Source organism: Balearica regulorum, chromosome 2 (genome assembly GCF_011004875.1).
Source record: "Balearica regulorum gibbericeps isolate bBalReg1 chromosome 2, bBalReg1.pri, whole genome shotgun sequence".
NCBI classification, from domain to species: domain Eukaryota; kingdom Metazoa; phylum Chordata; class Aves; order Gruiformes; family Gruidae; genus Balearica; species Balearica regulorum.
This window is the reverse complement of record NC_046185.1, coordinates 77,847,138-77,864,655: the sequence shown is the minus strand read 5'-3', so window position 1 is coordinate 77,864,655 and position 17,518 is coordinate 77,847,138. Positions and strand designations below refer to the sequence as shown.

At 54.3% G+C, this 17,518-nt stretch overlaps 2 protein-coding genes and 1 long non-coding RNA gene across 3 annotated transcripts in view; 2 read left to right on the top strand and 1 right to left on the bottom strand.

The window, feature by feature from the left end:
* LOC142600431 (uncharacterized) overlaps positions 1–17,518 on the bottom strand; it is a 761,935-nt gene that overhangs the window by 565,488 nt on the left and 178,929 nt on the right. The window lies entirely within an intron of this gene.
* LOC142600826 (SUN domain-containing protein 3-like) lies at positions 98–7,232 on the top strand. The gene is made up of 7 exons (XM_075747188.1): positions 98–162; positions 3,380–3,551; positions 4,136–4,220; positions 4,611–4,726; positions 5,607–5,774; positions 6,280–6,372; positions 7,083–7,232. The coding sequence occupies exons 1-7, from the start codon at positions 98–100 to the stop codon at positions 7,230–7,232; spliced, it is 849 nt and encodes a 282-aa protein (XP_075603303.1).
* On the top strand, positions 8,546–15,679 carry LOC142600825 (SUN domain-containing protein 3-like). Its single transcript, XM_075747187.1, has 7 exons — positions 8,546–8,610; positions 11,832–12,003; positions 12,588–12,672; positions 13,063–13,178; positions 14,060–14,227; positions 14,724–14,816; positions 15,530–15,679. Exons 1-7 carry the CDS (start codon positions 8,546–8,548, stop codon positions 15,677–15,679), a joined length of 849 nt encoding a protein of 282 aa, XP_075603302.1.

Below are 17,518 nucleotides of genomic sequence, written 5' to 3'. Positions count from 1 at the left end.
GGTAGACACAGCAGGGCATAAGATCGGGGTTGTCCCTGCGCCTTTGTCACTCTCGCTCTCGAGGGAACGGAGATCACAGAGGTTTTGGCTCGCACCGATGTTTGGTGCCTGTACCTCAGCGGATACAGGCAGACTGCCGCCCAAGGCCCACGATCTGAACAGGTATGCTGCAAAAAGCCTTCTCTCCTTTCCCCAAGTGTTTGTTCTACCTCATGAGTTGGGGTGGCTGTGGGGTGGGCAGGGGAAGAACACGAGGGCAGCCTGGGAGCTGGGTCTGGAGGTGGTGCAAGGCAGCAGCAGTCTCTTCGGTCTCTTCATGAACACCAGGACTAGGCCTAGAAAGCCTTTTGTCTCTGCAAAGGGAGGGACAAATCCGTTTTGGATCGCATGGACGGAGTGCCAGGCAGTTGCCCAGATACATCCCTGCCGTAGGAATTGCGAGAGCTTAGCACAGTCCTGTACTGCGCTCCACGGATGGGTTAGGTCTTCCCGTTGAGCCGAACCAGAAGGACACCGATGTTTCCTCTGTTGGCAGTGGATTTGACTTGTGTTCCTGACAGATGAGGTTTCCTTTGGAAACCTGGTCAGCTCCTCACCAGTGGTCTGCCTTAGGAAAAGGAGCACAAGATCCTCTGAGGGGTCCAAAAAGTTTTGTAGTAGGACAAAAGGGCTTGTTTATTCCCGATGAAGTCTACGCTGTAAGCCTTTCAAGAGCCTCCTGGAACAGGCTGGAGGAGTTTCCGTCTTGCAGAGCGGTGTGTGCTGTCTCTCGGCAGATGAGGCCTCAGGGGAGCAGGGGCTAGCCACCAGGGTGTTTCTTTGGAGTTTCCTTGGTTCCCCATGGCTTGCCAGCATGCATTTACGTTCCATCCTCCCTCCCTCCCTCCCTCCCTCCTACCCAGTCTGCATTTGTCTGCATTTATGCCAAGAAAAGGGCCAGTGAGAAGCCGGCTGCTAAAGAAGTGCTGCTAGAGGGGAGACGCGCAACCCCCGCTGCCTTGCAGGCTGTTGACCTGTCGGGGTACAGCTGAACCTTTTCTTGAGAGGGGGTGGAGAACAGTAGCAGCAGCAGTACCGATGGGATGGTGGGCAGCAGAAACAGGTGTTTGTTACGTCCCTTCCATTTCCAAAGAATCCCTCCCCACCCTCGCAGAGGTGAAGTACGGCCACAGCTTTGGTTGCAAGTCCTCCTCCTGTTGCGGAGTCAATCCTGAGCCCTTTGTCCCTAACGAAACAGTGCCAGTCACTGCCGTAGCAAATGCCCCACTGGTGCAGTTGGTGACAACTCCACCACTGAACTCGAGCTTGTTCAGGACCGAGGGACTCCTCACGCCACAAACACCAAGTTCAAGACCTGCATTCCCTACTGCTGCTCTCGAGTCTGCTGCTGCTGCTGAACTGCACGGGTACCGCCAGCTTCACCATCCTTTTCCTCCTTGCTGCTCTGTAGGAAAATGAAGGCTCTGAAAACGGTGATGTGGGCGCTGCTTGTTGGTCTCTTCTGTGTTGGTGAGTCTCTGTAGAGCTCAGACCTGAGGGTGGCCCCTTGGAACCATTCTGCCCTGGTCCGCTTCCCCTGCTTTGACCAGAGGAGCCCGGCTAAGAGCAGAAAGTCCCCAACAGAGGTGTTCCAGTCCCTCCTGCTTCAGAGCAGAATGGGTGTGGGGGTGAGGAAGGGGTGACTTGCCTTCCCTAGGAGGGCTAAGCCAGTTCTCTTAAGCCGAGGGAGAGCCAGTGGCTAACCTTGGCTGCCTCAGGAGGTTGAGAAGCTTCTGCAGGAGCAGGAGCATATTCCAAGGGAGGGCGTGTCCATCTACTGCGGAGCCCGTACACCATCATGACCTCTCTCAGCGACTACAAGAGGAGAGACAACTATGGCTCCTGGGAGAGACGCGGAAAGGGGAGCGGGCAGCCTGAGGCATAACGCAGCCATAGACCAAGTTGAAAGTGTAAGGAGAGCTTTGGTGTATGTCCGACAGGTGTCTACCACGTGGGACAGGTTGTCGAAGCAAGCCTCTGGAGGACTGCAGCGGTATGCCGAGCCTACATCTATTTGTATATTCAGCCTTTCCAAATGCAGGTGACATTTAGGTCTCTTCCGATCAAGGCGGCTTCTGCCAGCGTAACTCCAGGGCAGAAAGTGCCACTCATTAAAAGCCTGTGGCTAGGGCTAGGGACAGTAGCCACGCTGGCAGGTCATTCAGGTGAAGGTCAACTGGACTGAACACCAGCGTCTCCACAGATTGTGGCATTGCAGGCAGCTGAGAAAGAACAATGATGAGGCAGATTTGGGCCTGCATAGGGTTCAGCCCAGCACTGCTTTGCGTGTGAAGACTTGAGTCCGTGGGTTTTGATGGCTAGTAGAGTCTTCAACATGCCTCCCACTTCAAAAATTCAGGAATTCCTTTGTGGGCACATAATTCAGCGAGCAGCTTCGTAGCAATGAAGCTTCTGCGGGTGGTATCAAGAAAGGAGCTGCAATCAAACCACTCGTGGAGGCGTAGCGGGAACCTGCCCGATAGCTGCCGAGGGCAACGGGAAAGTGAAGGAATACGTAGAAGAGGTTGCATGCACCTCTTGGCCTGTTGAATGAATGCCTGACAAATGGTCGAAGGCTTTGTAGGAAGGATGTTACTTGACTGGAGGCCGTGCCCAAGCCAAAGACGGGAGGCTTTCTGGAAGAAGACAATGCCCAATGTGAATTGTCTTCTGCCTTGCCTGCTGGTCCACGGTGGTGGTCTTCAGAGCTTATGCTAGTGGAGCAACCGAGCACAAACAGGCACGGTGTCTGTAACTCGCTGTTTCCCGTGGCTGTACAGAGACTGTCGTTGCGCGCTGCCTTTGTTTCTGCAGAAAGGCCGGTTTCTCTTTGGAATGACTGTTCCCTTAACTGTCGTTCCAGGAGCGCTTGCACCTCCCTGGAGGGGACTGGAAGACTCGGAGGTAAAAAACCATTTCCCCTTGACTAGACTTTAGAGGAGCTCTGCCCCCTCGGCCCCAACAGGACACTGTTTATGTGCCCCCTCAGACAAGCTTCCCCTGACACAGCTCCCTGAGCTTCTCCCATTGCCATTTCTTCCCTTCTGCCAAACGGCCAGCTATAGCTCCCCCCGTCCGTTAGGGGACTGCAGCCACCCATCCGTCCACCGTTGCTGGGCTGCTCCAAAATGCAGCACTTCCCCATAACGTACCCAGGCAGCTGGGAAGCAGCTTCTCAGCCTGAAGCTCTGAGAACTTTGGAACTCACTCTCCCAACCCCTTAAGATGTGGTTGCCCTGCCACTCATCCAGAGCCAGGCTTCTTGCCTCACTCCCATTCCCACAGCATCTGAGGGGCCAGGCACAGCAGTTACGGTCTCTCCGTTGCTCACTCTTTCTAGGCCTGCAGGAGACGAGCTGGGAGAAGCGCTGAGCGACACCCTGACCCTTGAAGAACAGCTACGTAAGGTGCAGGGCGAGCTCTATCACCTGCGATGGAGCGCAAAGGATGTCGCCGAGCGTGCTGTCCAGGAAGCCTTGAAGCAGGCTGAGCTCCCAGGCTTTACCGGATGGGTAAGGGCACGCTGCAGAAGGCTCTACTGGGAGGTTTCTCTCCTCCCTCGGGCATGTATCCTACTCCAGGTCCCTGTCCTAGCTAGCCAAAAGGCTGGTGCTGCTGGAACAAGGGCTGTGCGTGGCCACACTTGCTTTTCCTGTTGCTCCACGCTTCCTTATGGGGGAAGAGAGAGGCGTGGTGGGAAGTAGAGTTGTCTTAGTCATACCTTCCTCTCCGCCCAGATCTTGGGTCCTCCTCAAGGGAGGACCGGAAAGAAAGAGTGGTCTCAGCAGTCCATATTTACCCCAGTCCCATCTCACAGCCAGAAGGCTTCTCTGTCCCTGCTGCCTGGCACGGGGCATCTCCACAGGAAAAGCCCGTTCCCACAGCTTCAGCATTCCGAGCAGCGGAGTGAGCAGCCCCTCCATTCTGATACCGGTCAACGCGAGTAGAGCAAACCTGGGCGGTTTCCGGGCGATTCCGGCGTTCCTTCCATCTGAGTTCAACCTTGTCCCAGGTCACCTTGGCTGGCCTTGCAGGGGAGCTGCTTGCCCCGTTCCTTTTCCTTCTAACAGGCGCTCTCCTTTGTGTTCCCTCCCAGGCTGTGCAAGAGATAATCGATCATGTCGTGGAGAAGGTGGAAGAAAACCAAGTCCCGATGCCTGATTACGCCCTCAAATCATCAGGTGCCGTGACACCGTACAATCCAACCAGTTCCAAAGCGCTTCCTGTCCTGCTTGACAATACGGGCATTGGAACACATCCAGTGGCAGGAGGCAAGGGGCGAGAAGTCAAGGGCCACCTCGTGCCCTGCAAATGTACCCATGGCCAGAGTCTGTAAGGGGCCAGACCACATCTGAAGAACAGAAGGCCTAGTTGACCTTCTTGTCCTTTTCCACAGCCCCTTAGGACAGTTTGATGAGTCCCTGCTGGGTGTTCCAGAGGGATCATGCCAGTAAGAAAGAGGGGAAGCCCACTGTAGGAGACGGATGACCACTTAGAAGCATTTCTCAAGTCACTAGTGCAACATTGCTCCTGACATTGCTCCGTGATCGTGCTCATCTTTGAATTTCCAGGGGCTGCTGTCATTCATTCAAGAACTTCTCCATCCCTCTGGAATACAAAAGGAAAAGTCTTTTTGTATTCCCTGCCGCTGGTGGATTACGTGAGGTCTCCAGAGGTTATCCTTGAGGTAGGAGGAGCACCAAGAAAGAGAAAAACAGAGGTGGTGGGGAGGAACCAAAGGCGCTGCTGAGCGTCGCCTTTACCCTTGTCTTTGCTCCTCCGAGCGTTCTTTTCCTGGCGCCGCCTTGCACAGACCTCCTCGCCTCCTGTGTCTGCCTGTTGAGTATTTCCTCTCCCGGAGTGCCCCAGGTGCTCCGCGCAAGCTTCTGACAGGCCAGCTTGGTCCGGCAGTCTTTGTCTTCCCAGTCGCTGTGAAAACTGTCGGCATGGCTGGGAAGGAGAATGGACAAGGTGCCTGCAGAGGTCTGGGCTGTGAGCTCCGCGGGGCTCTTAGTGAGCACAAGCGGGCGCTGAGAGCCTGCATTGCTGGAGGGCCCCACGTTGTGTTGGCCAGCCGTCCTGGCACTGCTCGCTGCTCGCTGCTCCTGAGCGGCCTGCACAAGTTGAAGAGTTGGCTGGTGCCAGTGGCAGGAGGTGGGCCTGGATGAGAGGGAGCGATTGCTTCCCCTTACAGGAAAGGCTCGTCCAGGTGGGCCCTTAGTTGCCACCTGCTCTGGGCAGGTGCCTTTCAGCCACACCGTCCCTTGCTTGTTCTTGGCGAGTTGCTCTGGACGGGGAGAGGCCGGAGAGTTTGTACAAGTAGCGCACCCAGCTGCCTGCCCTCGAAGCGCTTCTCCGCTGAAGGGGTCTTGTGAGGCGTGAATTCTCGCCACGGCTTCTCTGCGCGGTACCCGCAGGGTGCGACCAGGAGGCAGCGGCTGGGGTTCAGGGCAGAGCTGATTGCCCAGCTCAGTTCCTAATCCTCTGATGCTGGCGGCGGGAATGAGAGCCAGGGCACCCTTCTCCAGCTGAACATAGTTTCTTCTTCTCCTCCTCTTCCTTTTCAGCCAGACAATCACCCGGGAAACTGCTGGCCCTTCCCAGGAAGTCAGGGACACGTCCTGATCAAGCTGTCTCTGCCAATCACTCCCAGAGCTGTCACCATGGACCACGTTTCAGGGAGCGCGTTCCATCGAGACAGCATCCCCAGCGCTCCAAAGGACTTTGCAGTCTACGTAAGTCATTTGTCGAGTCGGGGGCGGGGGGTGCCTATGGGTCAAAGAGTCCAGCGGCCTGCGGCTTCTTCCTGGCTCGCACAAGAAACAAGCTCCTCAGAGTTCCTCTCTTTCCATTGTATTCCTCTTTCCATATCCAATGGACCGCTCGAAAGGAAGCTTCTGGGGCAAGGTGGTACTCCAGGAGCCACAGGAAAAAGGAGCTAGCATGGTGCACGGTCGTGGGCCTTCTGGCCTCCAATCCCAGTGGGCATTTGTCATCCTCAGGGTACCCCCACCGCCCCCACCCCCACCCCGGGAGCGTCTGCTCCTTTTCTGACTGGCAGCTTAGACTCCTTGAGTAGGCAAGTGTGGCATGCTACTTAGCTGCAGCTTCTCGTCGTCCTCTTGCGCTCATCTTCCTTGGGCTAGGTAGCCAAAATAAACCAGTACTCTGCCGACTGAAGTTAAGTCTTCGCACTGTGTACCAAACGCTCTTGTTTTCTCTACCCCCGTCTTTCTCTAGGGCCTGAAGGAAGGACGTGAGGAGCAGGGCACGTTCCTGGGAGAGTTCACGTTCCTGGCAGCGCTGAATCCCAGACAGACCTTCCAGCTGAAAGTACGGGGACCAAGAGGGAGGAGAGTTGTAGGAGAGGAGGAGGAGGAGAAATGTGATCGGTGGAGGAGAAGCTTCCCCTCCAAAGGGCTAGAGGCAGCCCTCTCCTTGAGCGTGTGCCACGCTGGCCTTTCTTCTGCTTTAACCTCCTAAGGGCGTACGCCTGGACTGCCATTCTTCTGTGCTTTCGTCTTGGCTTTAAGCTTCAGTGCTCAACAACCGCCACAGTTGAAGCTGAAATCAGCTGGACTGTCTGGACTCCAAGTGCATACAAGCGGCCACATCCCGTAGTGCGCGCTACTACGGGCCTGCTAGTTCAAGCCTAGAAATACTGGGCTTTCTGAGGATTCTGTTGTTGCTGGTAGCGAGTAGCGAGAAGGGAGGCCATTCTGTGTCAGTGGCTTTCTAGAGAAGGCAACGAGGCATTATACTAACCCCACTGGGTCTTGTGACTGTGGAAGCATGTGCCTCAAAGCAGGCGAGAAGCACTTGCCAATCTATGTGCACAAGCTTCTGGTAGCTGCTTCTTCCTTGACTGATCTTATGGCCAAATGAGGTAGAGCAGGATAAGAAGGTCCTGACCACGAGAGGTCAAAAGACCTCGCAGGGCAGCCAGAAGTAAGCTGTTGAAGGAGTCCGTTGCTGTGGCACTCCTCTGTCAGTTGTCGCGTGCCAGAGAGGAAAAGGCAACTCATTTCTTCTTCTCATTTCAGAACGAGCTCTCTGGGGTCGTGAAGTACATCAGGCTGGAAGTGCTGAGCAACTGGGGCCACCCAGACTACACCTGCCTGTATCGATTCAGGGTGCACGGTGATCCTCCCAAAGACGATGAGGGGAGAGGTGTCAGTTTCGTCTGGCAATAAATTCCATTGATTTTCACCAAGTCAAGTTTGAGTCTCTCGTGCCTGTGACGCTAACTGCTAAGAGAGCTCCCTGTCCTCCTCTCGACCCATGAGCTCATCGCAGACTTCCCGGGAGGAAGAGGTGAGGGAAAAAAGGACTAAGAACCATCTGCTGCAGATATCTTCATTTTTATTTGTGTTGGAGGACTGAAGGCATGTGCAGCTAAAGAACGCCCAAGTGGTAAGAAGAAGACAGACTGAGAAGCAGGAAAGCACGGTAAAAGTTTGGGTGCCCAGAACTGCGTAGGATAGGCTACCCACTCAAGATAGCATGGTAACTTAAAGTTCAACATGTCCTGCCCAAGTCAAGACACCTTTCCTAGAGGGGAACTCTGTCTCAAGCTGCCTCTGAACGGCCGTCGAGGGGCCTCAGCTGCTCCCGCTGGGCGCGCCATCTCCTCCCATGGCGTGCGGGGGGATGCACGCGTGTCACCTCTGGAACCTGGCTCTCATCCAACACAGCACCCGCTCTGGCAGAGCCATTTCTTTGTGCGGGCTAGCTCTGGCGTTTCATCTGTGATTGGACGGGCTTCCTTTTGTCCTTTTGGGGATAAGGTCACATGGTTTTGCCAACTCTGTGAGTTGTTGGTTTGGGGAGAAAAGCAGAACACAAGGCGTCTGTCGTTTAGGGAAGAGCGGAGGACTCCAGCCTCTAAAGAGCACGTGGAGCAGGAAACGTGCTCGGAGTCGAGTAGGCTCCCATCCTCTCCTGTAAACGTGTCTCGTGTCCTCGGGACAACAGAGCGCGGTGCCTACGGCAACAACCAGAAACGAACGCGCAAGGCACCCTGTGCCTTGTGCCCTGTGGCCCCTTGCCTTTCTCAGGCTGCAAGAAGAGAGGCACCAAGCTGAACCTGAGCCCCCGTGAGAGAAACACCGCGTGGACTTGGCGCCTGACTTCCGTCACCTCTGAAGGCCCTCCTTGTACAGAGCGTCAAAAGCTGCAGAAGCCAGGAAAGGTTTCTTGCAGTTCCCAAATCTGTCCCTCTTCAGTGGGAATTCAAAGCGCTGGCCCCTTGGTAGGAGACATTCTGGTTTTGTAGGATTTCCTCCCTTGCGGAGAGGAGGGCAAAACCTGCTCCCTGTCAGGTTGCATTTTGCCTCGAAACGGGGCGCTGCCTTTCCTATTGTGACATCGCTGGCCGACGTTGATGTCACAAAGCATCCTCAGCGCTGAGGTAGAGACAGCAGGGCATAAGATCGGGGTTGTCCCTGCGCCTTTGTCACTCTCGCTCTCGAGGGAACGGAGATCACAGAGGTTTTGGCTCGCACCGATGTTTGGTGCCTGTACCTCAGCGGATACAGGCAGACTGCCGCCCAAGGCCCACGATCTGAACAGGTATGCTGCAAAAAGCCTTCTCTCCTTTCCCCAAGTGTTTGTTCTACCTCATGAGTTGGGGTGGCTGTGGGGTGGGCAGGGGAAGAACACGAGGGCAGCCTGGGAGCTGGGTCTGGAGGTGGTGCAAGGCAGCAGCAGTCTCTTCGGTCTCTTCATGAACACCAGGACTAGGCCTAGAAAGCCTTTTGTCTCTGCAAAGGGAGGGACAAATCCGTTTTGGATCGCATGGACGGAGTGCCAAGCAGTTGCCCAGATACATCCCTGCCGTAGGAATTGCGAGAGCTTAGCACAGTCCTGTACTGCGCTCCACGGATGGGTTAGGTCTTCCCGTTGAGCCGAACCAGAAGGACACCGATGTTTCCTCTGTTGGCAGTGGATTTGACTTGTGTTCCTGACAGATGAGGTTTCCTTTGGAAACCTGGTCAGCTCCTCACCAGTGGTCTGCCTTAGGAAAAGGAGCACAAGATCCTCTGAGGGGTCCAAAAAGTTTTCTAGTAGGACAAAAGGGCTTGTTTATTCCCGATGAAGTCTACGCTGTAAGCCTTTCAAGAGCCTCCTGGAACAGGCAGGAGGAGTTTCCGTCTTGCAGAGCGGTGTGTGCTGTCTCTCGGCAGATGAGGCCTCAGGGGAGCAGGGGCTAGCCACCAGGGTGTTTCTTTGGAGTTTCCTTGGTTCCCCATGGCTTGCCAGCATGCATTTACGTTCCATCCTCCCTTTCTCCCTCCCTCCCTCCCTCCTACCCAGTCTGCATTTGTCTGCATTTATGCCAAGAAAAGGGCCAGTGAGAAGCCGGCTGCTAAAGAAGTGCTGCTAGAGGGGAGACGCGCAACCCTCGCTGCCTTGCAGGCTGTTGACCTGTCGGGGTACAGGCTGAACCTTTTCTTGAGAGGGGGTGGAGAACAGTAGCAGCAGCAGTACCGATGGGATGGTGGGCAGCAGAAACAGGTGTTTGTTACGTCCCTTCCATTTCCAAAGAATCCCTCCCCACCCTCGCAGAGGTGAAGTACGGCCACAGCTTTGGTTGCAAGTCCTCCTCCTGTTGCGGAGTCAATCCTGAGCCCTTTGTCCCTAACGAAACAGTGCCAGTCACTGCCGTAGCAAATGCCCCACTGGTGCAGTTGGTGACAACTCCACCACTGAACTCGAGCTTGTTCAGGACCGAGCCAGTCCTCACGCCACAAACACCAAGTTCAAGACCTGCATTCCCTACTGCTGCTCTCGAGTCTGCTGCTGCTGCTGAACTGCACGGGTACCGCCAGCTTCACCATCCTTTTCCTCCTTGCTGCTCTGTAGGAAAATGAAGGCTCTGAAAACGGTGATGTGGGCGCTGCTTGTTGGTCTCTTCTGTGTTGGTGAGTCTCTGTAGAGCTCAGACCTGAGGGTGGCCCCTTGGAACCATTCTGCCCTGGTCCGCTTCCCCTGCTTTGACCAGAGGAGCCCGGCTAAGAGCAGAAAGTCCCCAACAGAGGTGTTCCAGTCCCTCCTGCTTCAGAGCAGAATGGGTGTGGGGGTGAGGAAGGGGTGACTTGCCTTCCCTAGGAGGGCTAAGCCAGTTCTCTTAAGCCGAAGGAAGAGCCAGTGGCTAACCTTGGCTGCCCCAGGAGGTTGAGAAGCTTCTGCAGGACCAGGAGCGTATTCCAAGGGAGGGCATGTCCATCTACTGCGGAGCCCGTACACCATCATGACCTCTTTCAGCGGCTACAAGAGGAGAGACAACTATGGCTCCTGGGAGAGACGCAGAAAGGGGAGCGGGCAGCCTGGGGCATAACGCAGCCATAGACCAAGTTGAAAGTGTAAGGAGAGCTTTGGTGTATGTCCGACAGGTGTCTACCACGTGGGACAGGTTGGCGAAGCAAGCCTCTGGAGGACTGCAGCGGTATGCCGAGCCTACATCTATTTGTATATTCAGCCTTTCCAAATGCAGGTGACATTTAGGTCTCTTCCGATCAAGGCGGCTTCTGCCAGCGTAACTCCAGGGCAGAAAGTGCCCCTCATTAAAAGCCTGTGGCTAGGGCTAGGGACAGTAGCCACCCTGGCAGGTCATTCAGGTGAAGGTCAATTGGACTGAACACCAGCGTCTCCACAGATTGTGGCATTGCAGGCAGCTGAGAAAACAATGATGAGGCAGATTTGGGTCTGCACAGGGTTCAGCCCAGCACTGCTTTGCGTGTGAAGACTTGAGTCCGTGGGTTTTGATGGCTAGTAGAGTCTTCAACATGCCTCCCACTTCAAAAATTCAGGAATTCCTTTGTGGGCACATAATTCAGCGAGCAGCTTCGTAGCAATGAAGCTTCTGCGGGTGGTATCAAGGAAGGAGCTGCAATCAAACCACTCGTGGAGGCGTAGCGGGAACCTGCCCGATAGCTGCCGAGGGCAACGGGAAAGTGAAGGAATACGTAGAAGAGGTTGCATGCACCTCTTGGCCTGTTGAATGAATGCCTGACAAATGGTCGAAGGCTTTGTAGGAAGGATGTTACTTGACTGGAGGCCGTGCCCAAGCCAAAGACGGGAGGCTTTCTGGAAGAAGACAATGCCCAATGTGAATTGTCTTCTACCTTGCCTGCTGGTCCACGGCGGTGGTCTTCAGAGCTTATGCTAGTGGAGCAACCGAGCACAAACAGGCACGGTGTCTGTAACTCGCTGTTTCCCGTGGCTGTACAGAGACTGTCATTGCGCGCTGCCTTTGTTTCTGCAGAAAGGCCGGTTTCTCTTTGGAATGACTGTTCCCTTAACTGTCGTTCCAGGAGCGCTTGCACCTCCCTGGAGGGGACTGGAAGACTCGGAGGTAAAAAACCATTTCCCCTTGACTAGACTTTAGAGGAGCTCTGCCCCCTCGGCCCCAACAGGACACTGTTTATGTGCCCCCTCAGACAAGCTTCCCCTGACACAGCTCCCTGAGCTTCTCCCATTGCCATTTCTTCCCTTCTGCCAAACGGCCAGCTATAGCTCCCCACGTCCGTTAGGGGACTGCAGCCACCCATCCGTCCACCGTTGCTGGGCTGCTCCAAAATGCAGCACTTCCCCATAACGTAACCAGGCAGCTGGGAAGCAGCTTCTCAGCCTGAAGCTCTGAGAACTTTGGAACTCACTCTCCCAACCCCTTAAGATGTGGTTGCCCTGCCACTCATCCAGAGCCAGGCTTCTTGCCTCACTCCCATTCCCACAGCATCTGAGGGGCCAGCCAGAGCAGTTACGGTCTCTCTGTTGGTCACTTTTTCTAGGCCTGCAGGAGACGAGCTGGGAGAAGCGCTGAGCGACACCCTGACCCTTGAAGAACAGCTACGTAAGGTGCAGGGCGAGCTCTATCACCTGCGATGGAGCGCAAAGGATGTCGCTGAGCGTGCTGTCCAGGAAGCCTTGAAGCAGGCTGAGCTCCCAGGCTTTACCGGATGGGTAAGGGCACGCTGCAGAAGGCTCTACTGGGAGGTTTCTCTCCTCCCTCGGGCATGTATCCTACTCCAGGTCCCTGTCCTAGCTAGCCAAAAGGCTGGTGCTGCTGGAACAAGGGCTGTGCGTGGCCACACTTGCTTTTCCTGTTGCTCCATGCTTCCTTATGGGGGAAGAGAGAGGCGTGGTGGGAAGTAGAGTTGTCTTAGTCATACCTTCCTCTCCGCCCAGATCTTGGGTCCTCCTCAAGGGAGGACCGGAAAGAAAGAGTGGTCTCAGCAGTCCATATTTACCCCAGTCCCATCTCACAGCCAGAAGGCTTCTCTGTCCCTGCTGCCTGGCACGGGGCATCTCCACAGGAAAAGCCCGTTCCCACAGCTTCAGCATTCCGAGCAGCGGAGTGAGCAGCCCCTCCATTCTGATACCGGTCAACCCGAGTAGAGCAAACCTGGGCGGTTTCCGGGCGATTCCGGCGTTCCTTCCATCTGAGTTCAACCTTGTCCCAGGTCACCTTGGCTGGCCTTGCAGGGGAGCTGCTTGCCCCGTTCCTTTTCCTTCTAACAGGCGCTCTCCTTTGTGTTCCCTCCCAGGCTGTGCAAGAGATAATCGATCATGTCGTGGAGAAGGTGGAAGAAAACCAAGTCCCGATGCCTGATTATGCCCTCAAATCATCAGGTGCCGTGACACCGTACAATCCAACCAGTTCCAAAGCGCTTCCTGTCCTGCTTGACAATACGGGCATTGGAACACATCCAGTGGCAGGAGGCAAGGGGCGAGAAGTCAAGGGCCACCTCGTGCCCTGCAAATGTACCCATGGCCAGAGTCTGTAAGGGGCCAGACCACATCTGAAGAACAGAAGGCCTAGTTGACCTTCTTGTCCTTTTCCACAGCCCCTTAGGACAGTTTGATGAGTCCCTGCTGGGTGTTCCAGAGGGATCATGCCAGTAAGAAAGAGGGGAAGCCCACTGTAGGAGACGGATGACCACTTAGAAGCATTTCTCAAGTCACTAGTGCAACATTCCTCCTGACATTGCTCCGTGATCGTGCTCATCTTTGAATTTCCAGGGGCTGCTGTCATTCATTCAAGAACTTCTCCATCCCTCTGGAATACAAAAGGAAAAGTCTTTTTGTATTCCCTGCCGCTGGTGGATTACGTGAGGTCTCCAGAGGTTATCCTTGAGGTAGGAGGAGCACCAAGAAAGAGAAAAACAGAGGTGGTGGTGGGGAGGAACCAAAGGCGCTGCTGAGCGTCGCCTTTACCCTTGTCTTTGCTCCTCCGAGCGTTCTTTTCCTGGCGCCGCCTTGCACAGACCTCCTCGCCTCCTGTGTCTGCCTGTTGAGTATTTCCTCTCCCGGAGTGCCCCAGGTGCTCCGCGCAAGCTTCTGACAGGCCAGCTTGGTCCGGCAGTCTTTGTCTTCCCAGTCGCTGTGAAAACTGTCGGCATGGCTGGGAAGGAGAATGGACAAGGTGCCTGCAGAGGTCTGGGCTGTGAGCTCCGCGGGGCTCTTAGTGAGCACAAGCGGGCGCTGAGAGCCTGCACTGCTGGAGGGCCCCACGTTGTGTTGGCCAGCCGTCCTGGCACTGCTCGCTGCTCGCTGCTCCTGAGCGGCCTGCACAAGTTGAAGAGTTGGCTGGTGCCAGTGGCAGGAGGTGGGCCTGGATGAGAGGGAGCGATTGCTTCCCCTTACAGGAAAGGCTCGTCCAGGTGGGCCCTTAGTTGCCACCTGCTCTGGGCAGGTGCCTTTCAGCCACACCGTCCCTTGCTTGTTCTTGGCGAGTTGCTCTGGACCGGGAGAGGCCGGAGAATTTGTACAAGTAGCGCACCCAGCTGCCTGCCCTCGAAGCGCTTCTCCGCTGAAGGGGTCTTGTGAGGCGTGAATTCTCGCCATGGCTTCTCTGCACGGTACCCGCAGGGTGCGACCGGAGGCAGCGGCTGGGGTTCAGGGCAGAGCTGATTGCCCAGCTCAGTTCCTAATCCTCTGATGCTGGCGGCGGGAATGAGAGCCGGGCACCCTTCTCCAGCTGAACGTAGTTTCTTCTTCTCCTCCTCCTCCTTTTCAGCCAGACAATCACCCGGGAAACTGCTGGCCCTTCCCAGGAAGTCAGGGACACGTCCTGATCAAGCTGTCTCTGCCAATCACTCCCAGAGCTGTCACCATGGACCACGTTTCAGGGAGCGCGTTCCATCGAGACAGCATCCCCAGCGCTCCAAAGGACTTTGCAGTCTACGTAAGTCATTTGTCGAGTCGGGGGCGGGGGGTGCCTATGGGTCAAAGAGTCCAGCGGCCTGCGGCTTCCTCCTGGCTCGCACAAGAAACAAGCTCCTCAGAGTTCCTCTCTTTCCATTGTATTCCTCTTTCCATATCCAATGGACCGCTCGAAAGGAAGCTTCTGGGGCAAGGTGGTACTCCAGGAGCCACAGGGAAAAGCAGCTGGCACAGTGCACGGTCCTGGACCTTCTGGCCTCCAATCCCAGTGGGCATTTGTCATCCTCAGGGTGCCCCCACCCCCACCCCGGGAGCGTCTGCTCCTTTTCTGACTGGCAGCTTAGACTCCTTGAGTAGGCAAGTGTGGCATGCTACTTAGCTGCAGCTTCTCGTCGTCCTCTTGCGCTCATCTTCCTTGGGCTAGGTAGCCAAAATAAACCAGTACTCTGCCGACTGAAGTTAAGTCTTCGCACTGTGTACCAAACGCTCTTGTTTTCTCTACCCCCGTCTTTCTCTAGGGCCTGAAGGAAGGACGTGAGGAGCAGGGCACGTTCCTGGGAGAGTTCACGTTCCTGGCAGCACTGAATCCCAGACAGACCTTCCAGCTGAAAGTACGGGGACCAAGAGGGAGGAGAGTTGTAGGAGAGGAGGAGGAGGAGGAGAAATGTGATCGGTGGAGGAGAAGCTTCCCCTCCAAAGGGCTAGAGGCAGCCCTCTCCTTGAGCGTGTGCCACGCTGGCCTTTCTTCTGCTTTAACCTCCTAAGGGTGTACGCCTGGACTGCCGTTCTTCTTTGCTTTCGTCTTGGCTTTAAGCTTCAGTGCTCAACAACCGCCAGAGTTGAAGCTGAAATCAGCTGGACTGTCTGGACTCCAAGTGCATACAAGCGGCCACATCCCGTAGTGTGCGCTACTACGGGCCTGCTAGTTCAAGCCTAGAAATACTGGGCTTTCTGAGGATTCTGTTGTTGCTGGTAGCGAGTAGCGAGAAGGGAGGCCATTCTGTGTCAGTGGCTTTCTAGAGAAGGCAACGAGGCATTATACTAACCCCACTGGGTCTTGTGACTGTGGAAGCATGTGCCTCAAAGCAGGCGAGAAGCACTTGCCAATCTATGTGCGCAAGCTTCTGGTAGCTGCTTCTTCCTTGACTGATCTTATGGCCAAATGAGGTAGAGCAGGATAAGAAGGTCCTGACCACGAGAGGTCAAAAGACCTCGCAGGGCAGCCAGAAGTAAGCTGTTGAAGGAGTCCATTGCTGTGGTACTCCTCTGTCAGTTGTCGCGTGCCAGAGAGGAAAAGGCAACTCATTTCTTCTTCTCATTTCAGAACGAGCTCTCTGGGGTCGTGAAGTACATCAGGCTGGAAGTGCTGAGCAACTGGGGCCACCCAGACTACACCTGCCTGTATCGATTCAGGGTGCACGGTGATCCTCCCAAAGACGATGAGGGGAGAGGTGTCAGTTTCGTCTGGCAATAAATTCCATTGATTTTCACCAAGTCAAGTTTGAGTCTCTCGTGCCTGTGACGCTAACTGCTAAGAGAGCTCCCTGTCCTCCTCTCGACCCATGAGCTTATCGCAGACTTCCCGGGAGGAAGAGGTGAGGGAAAAAATGACCAAGAATCGCCTCCTACAGATATCTTCATTTTTAGATGACGTGGTGGTGGTTATCCCCCAGATAATTGAAACAGCTATGTGCGGATTGCCATGGGAAGTGGCATCAGATTCCTCTCACAAGTTCGTGGGGAGATTGGGATAGTTACCAATTACTGGTCTTAGAGGTCTTGACTGTGAAGTTGTTGCACTAGGGAATAAAATGACAGAATTGGAAAAGGAAGTTTGCACTTTACACGATGGAAAGGCAGTCGCGCAAGAAGTGATTACTACTCAAGCAGAGCAGCGCAATGGGTGCAAGGTACTGTGGAGCTGCTGGTAGTGCGTATTGCTAATAAACGAAGGGACAGATATGGCAAGAGTAAGGTTTCAATTTCCCAAGTTTGTGCTCTCACCACAAAACCTTCATGGGATCCCGAGGAATAGGATGGAAATATTTGGAGTGAATCCTTGGAGGCTGAGTTTGAATTTCAGCTGAATTTAACAGGCAGGGAGATGGTGGAAGCACAACCCCTCATATAAATGATCAGGCAGCAGGAACAAGCGGATGAGGGAGTGTAGATCACACGTACTTACACTCCGAAAGGGTTAAGGGAATTTTTAGAGCTTTATCAGCAAAGGAGTGGGGAAGGAATACTGGCATGGCTTTTGCGAGCTTGGGATAGTGGAGCTGTATCTATGCATTTATTAATGGGTGAAAAAGATTCATTAAGTCCTATAGCCAGTTATGATCAGATATCACAAGGATATGTTCAGTTGCAAAATAGCAGAGGTCCTGATGGGCAAGATATTATTGCACCTATGCTGTATCAATGGTTGTGTGCAGCAGTTTTAACATCATATGCTGAACCTGTCAAATTAGTGTCGTCCCTTGGAAATTGGTGTACAATGGAAGAAGGTATTAATTTGATGCGTCAAATGGGGACGGCTCATGCGTTGGTTACGGGATCCAATCCAGACAGGGTAGCAGTAATGAGAAGTATCAAAATGCAGTTTGTGAGAGGAACGTCTGCCTCACTAAAACTCTTGATTGTACCAGCAGTTACAAACGCTATGGGTAACATAGGCACCCTAGCAAATACCTTGAGGGAAATTTGGGCTATAATTTCGGGACCATCTGTGCTGGTGGTGAATAAAGTTGTCCTGGTTTCGGCAGGACAAACGTAAGGCTGGCAAAACCAAAAAGAGTTACATCATGGATGACGAGGAAATGTGTAGAGATCTTGTACAAGCCCGTACCCCACGATCAGAAATAGATGGCATTGCAACATCAGAAATGTTTCATTGATGGCAAAAAAGCCGACTGCCGCTGGCCCTGCCACCAACCCCATGCCCACCCTCCACCCCGCCTGCCACCTCAAGGCAAGTCACTACCTGGCAAATGCCAAAAAAAGCAGAAATGAAGGTTTGGCAGGTCCCCCAAAACTGCCACTACTGTAGCCTCTTACTGCGAGGGAGACCAACACCTTTTATTCCTTCAACTACAGAGAGGCAATCTAGGGGGATTTTTCATGTGTTAGCTCTGGGGGATAATGGAGCTGAGGTTACGGTATTGCATAGTAATATTAATAATAAAGAAGTTACATCACAAATCTGTGGACTGGGGGGAAATCTGACTCCTGCCCTCTGAGCTATGGTTGCTTTAACAATAGGAAATGCCACTCCACTTACCACAATGGTGTTAACTGCCTCAGTTAAAGATTA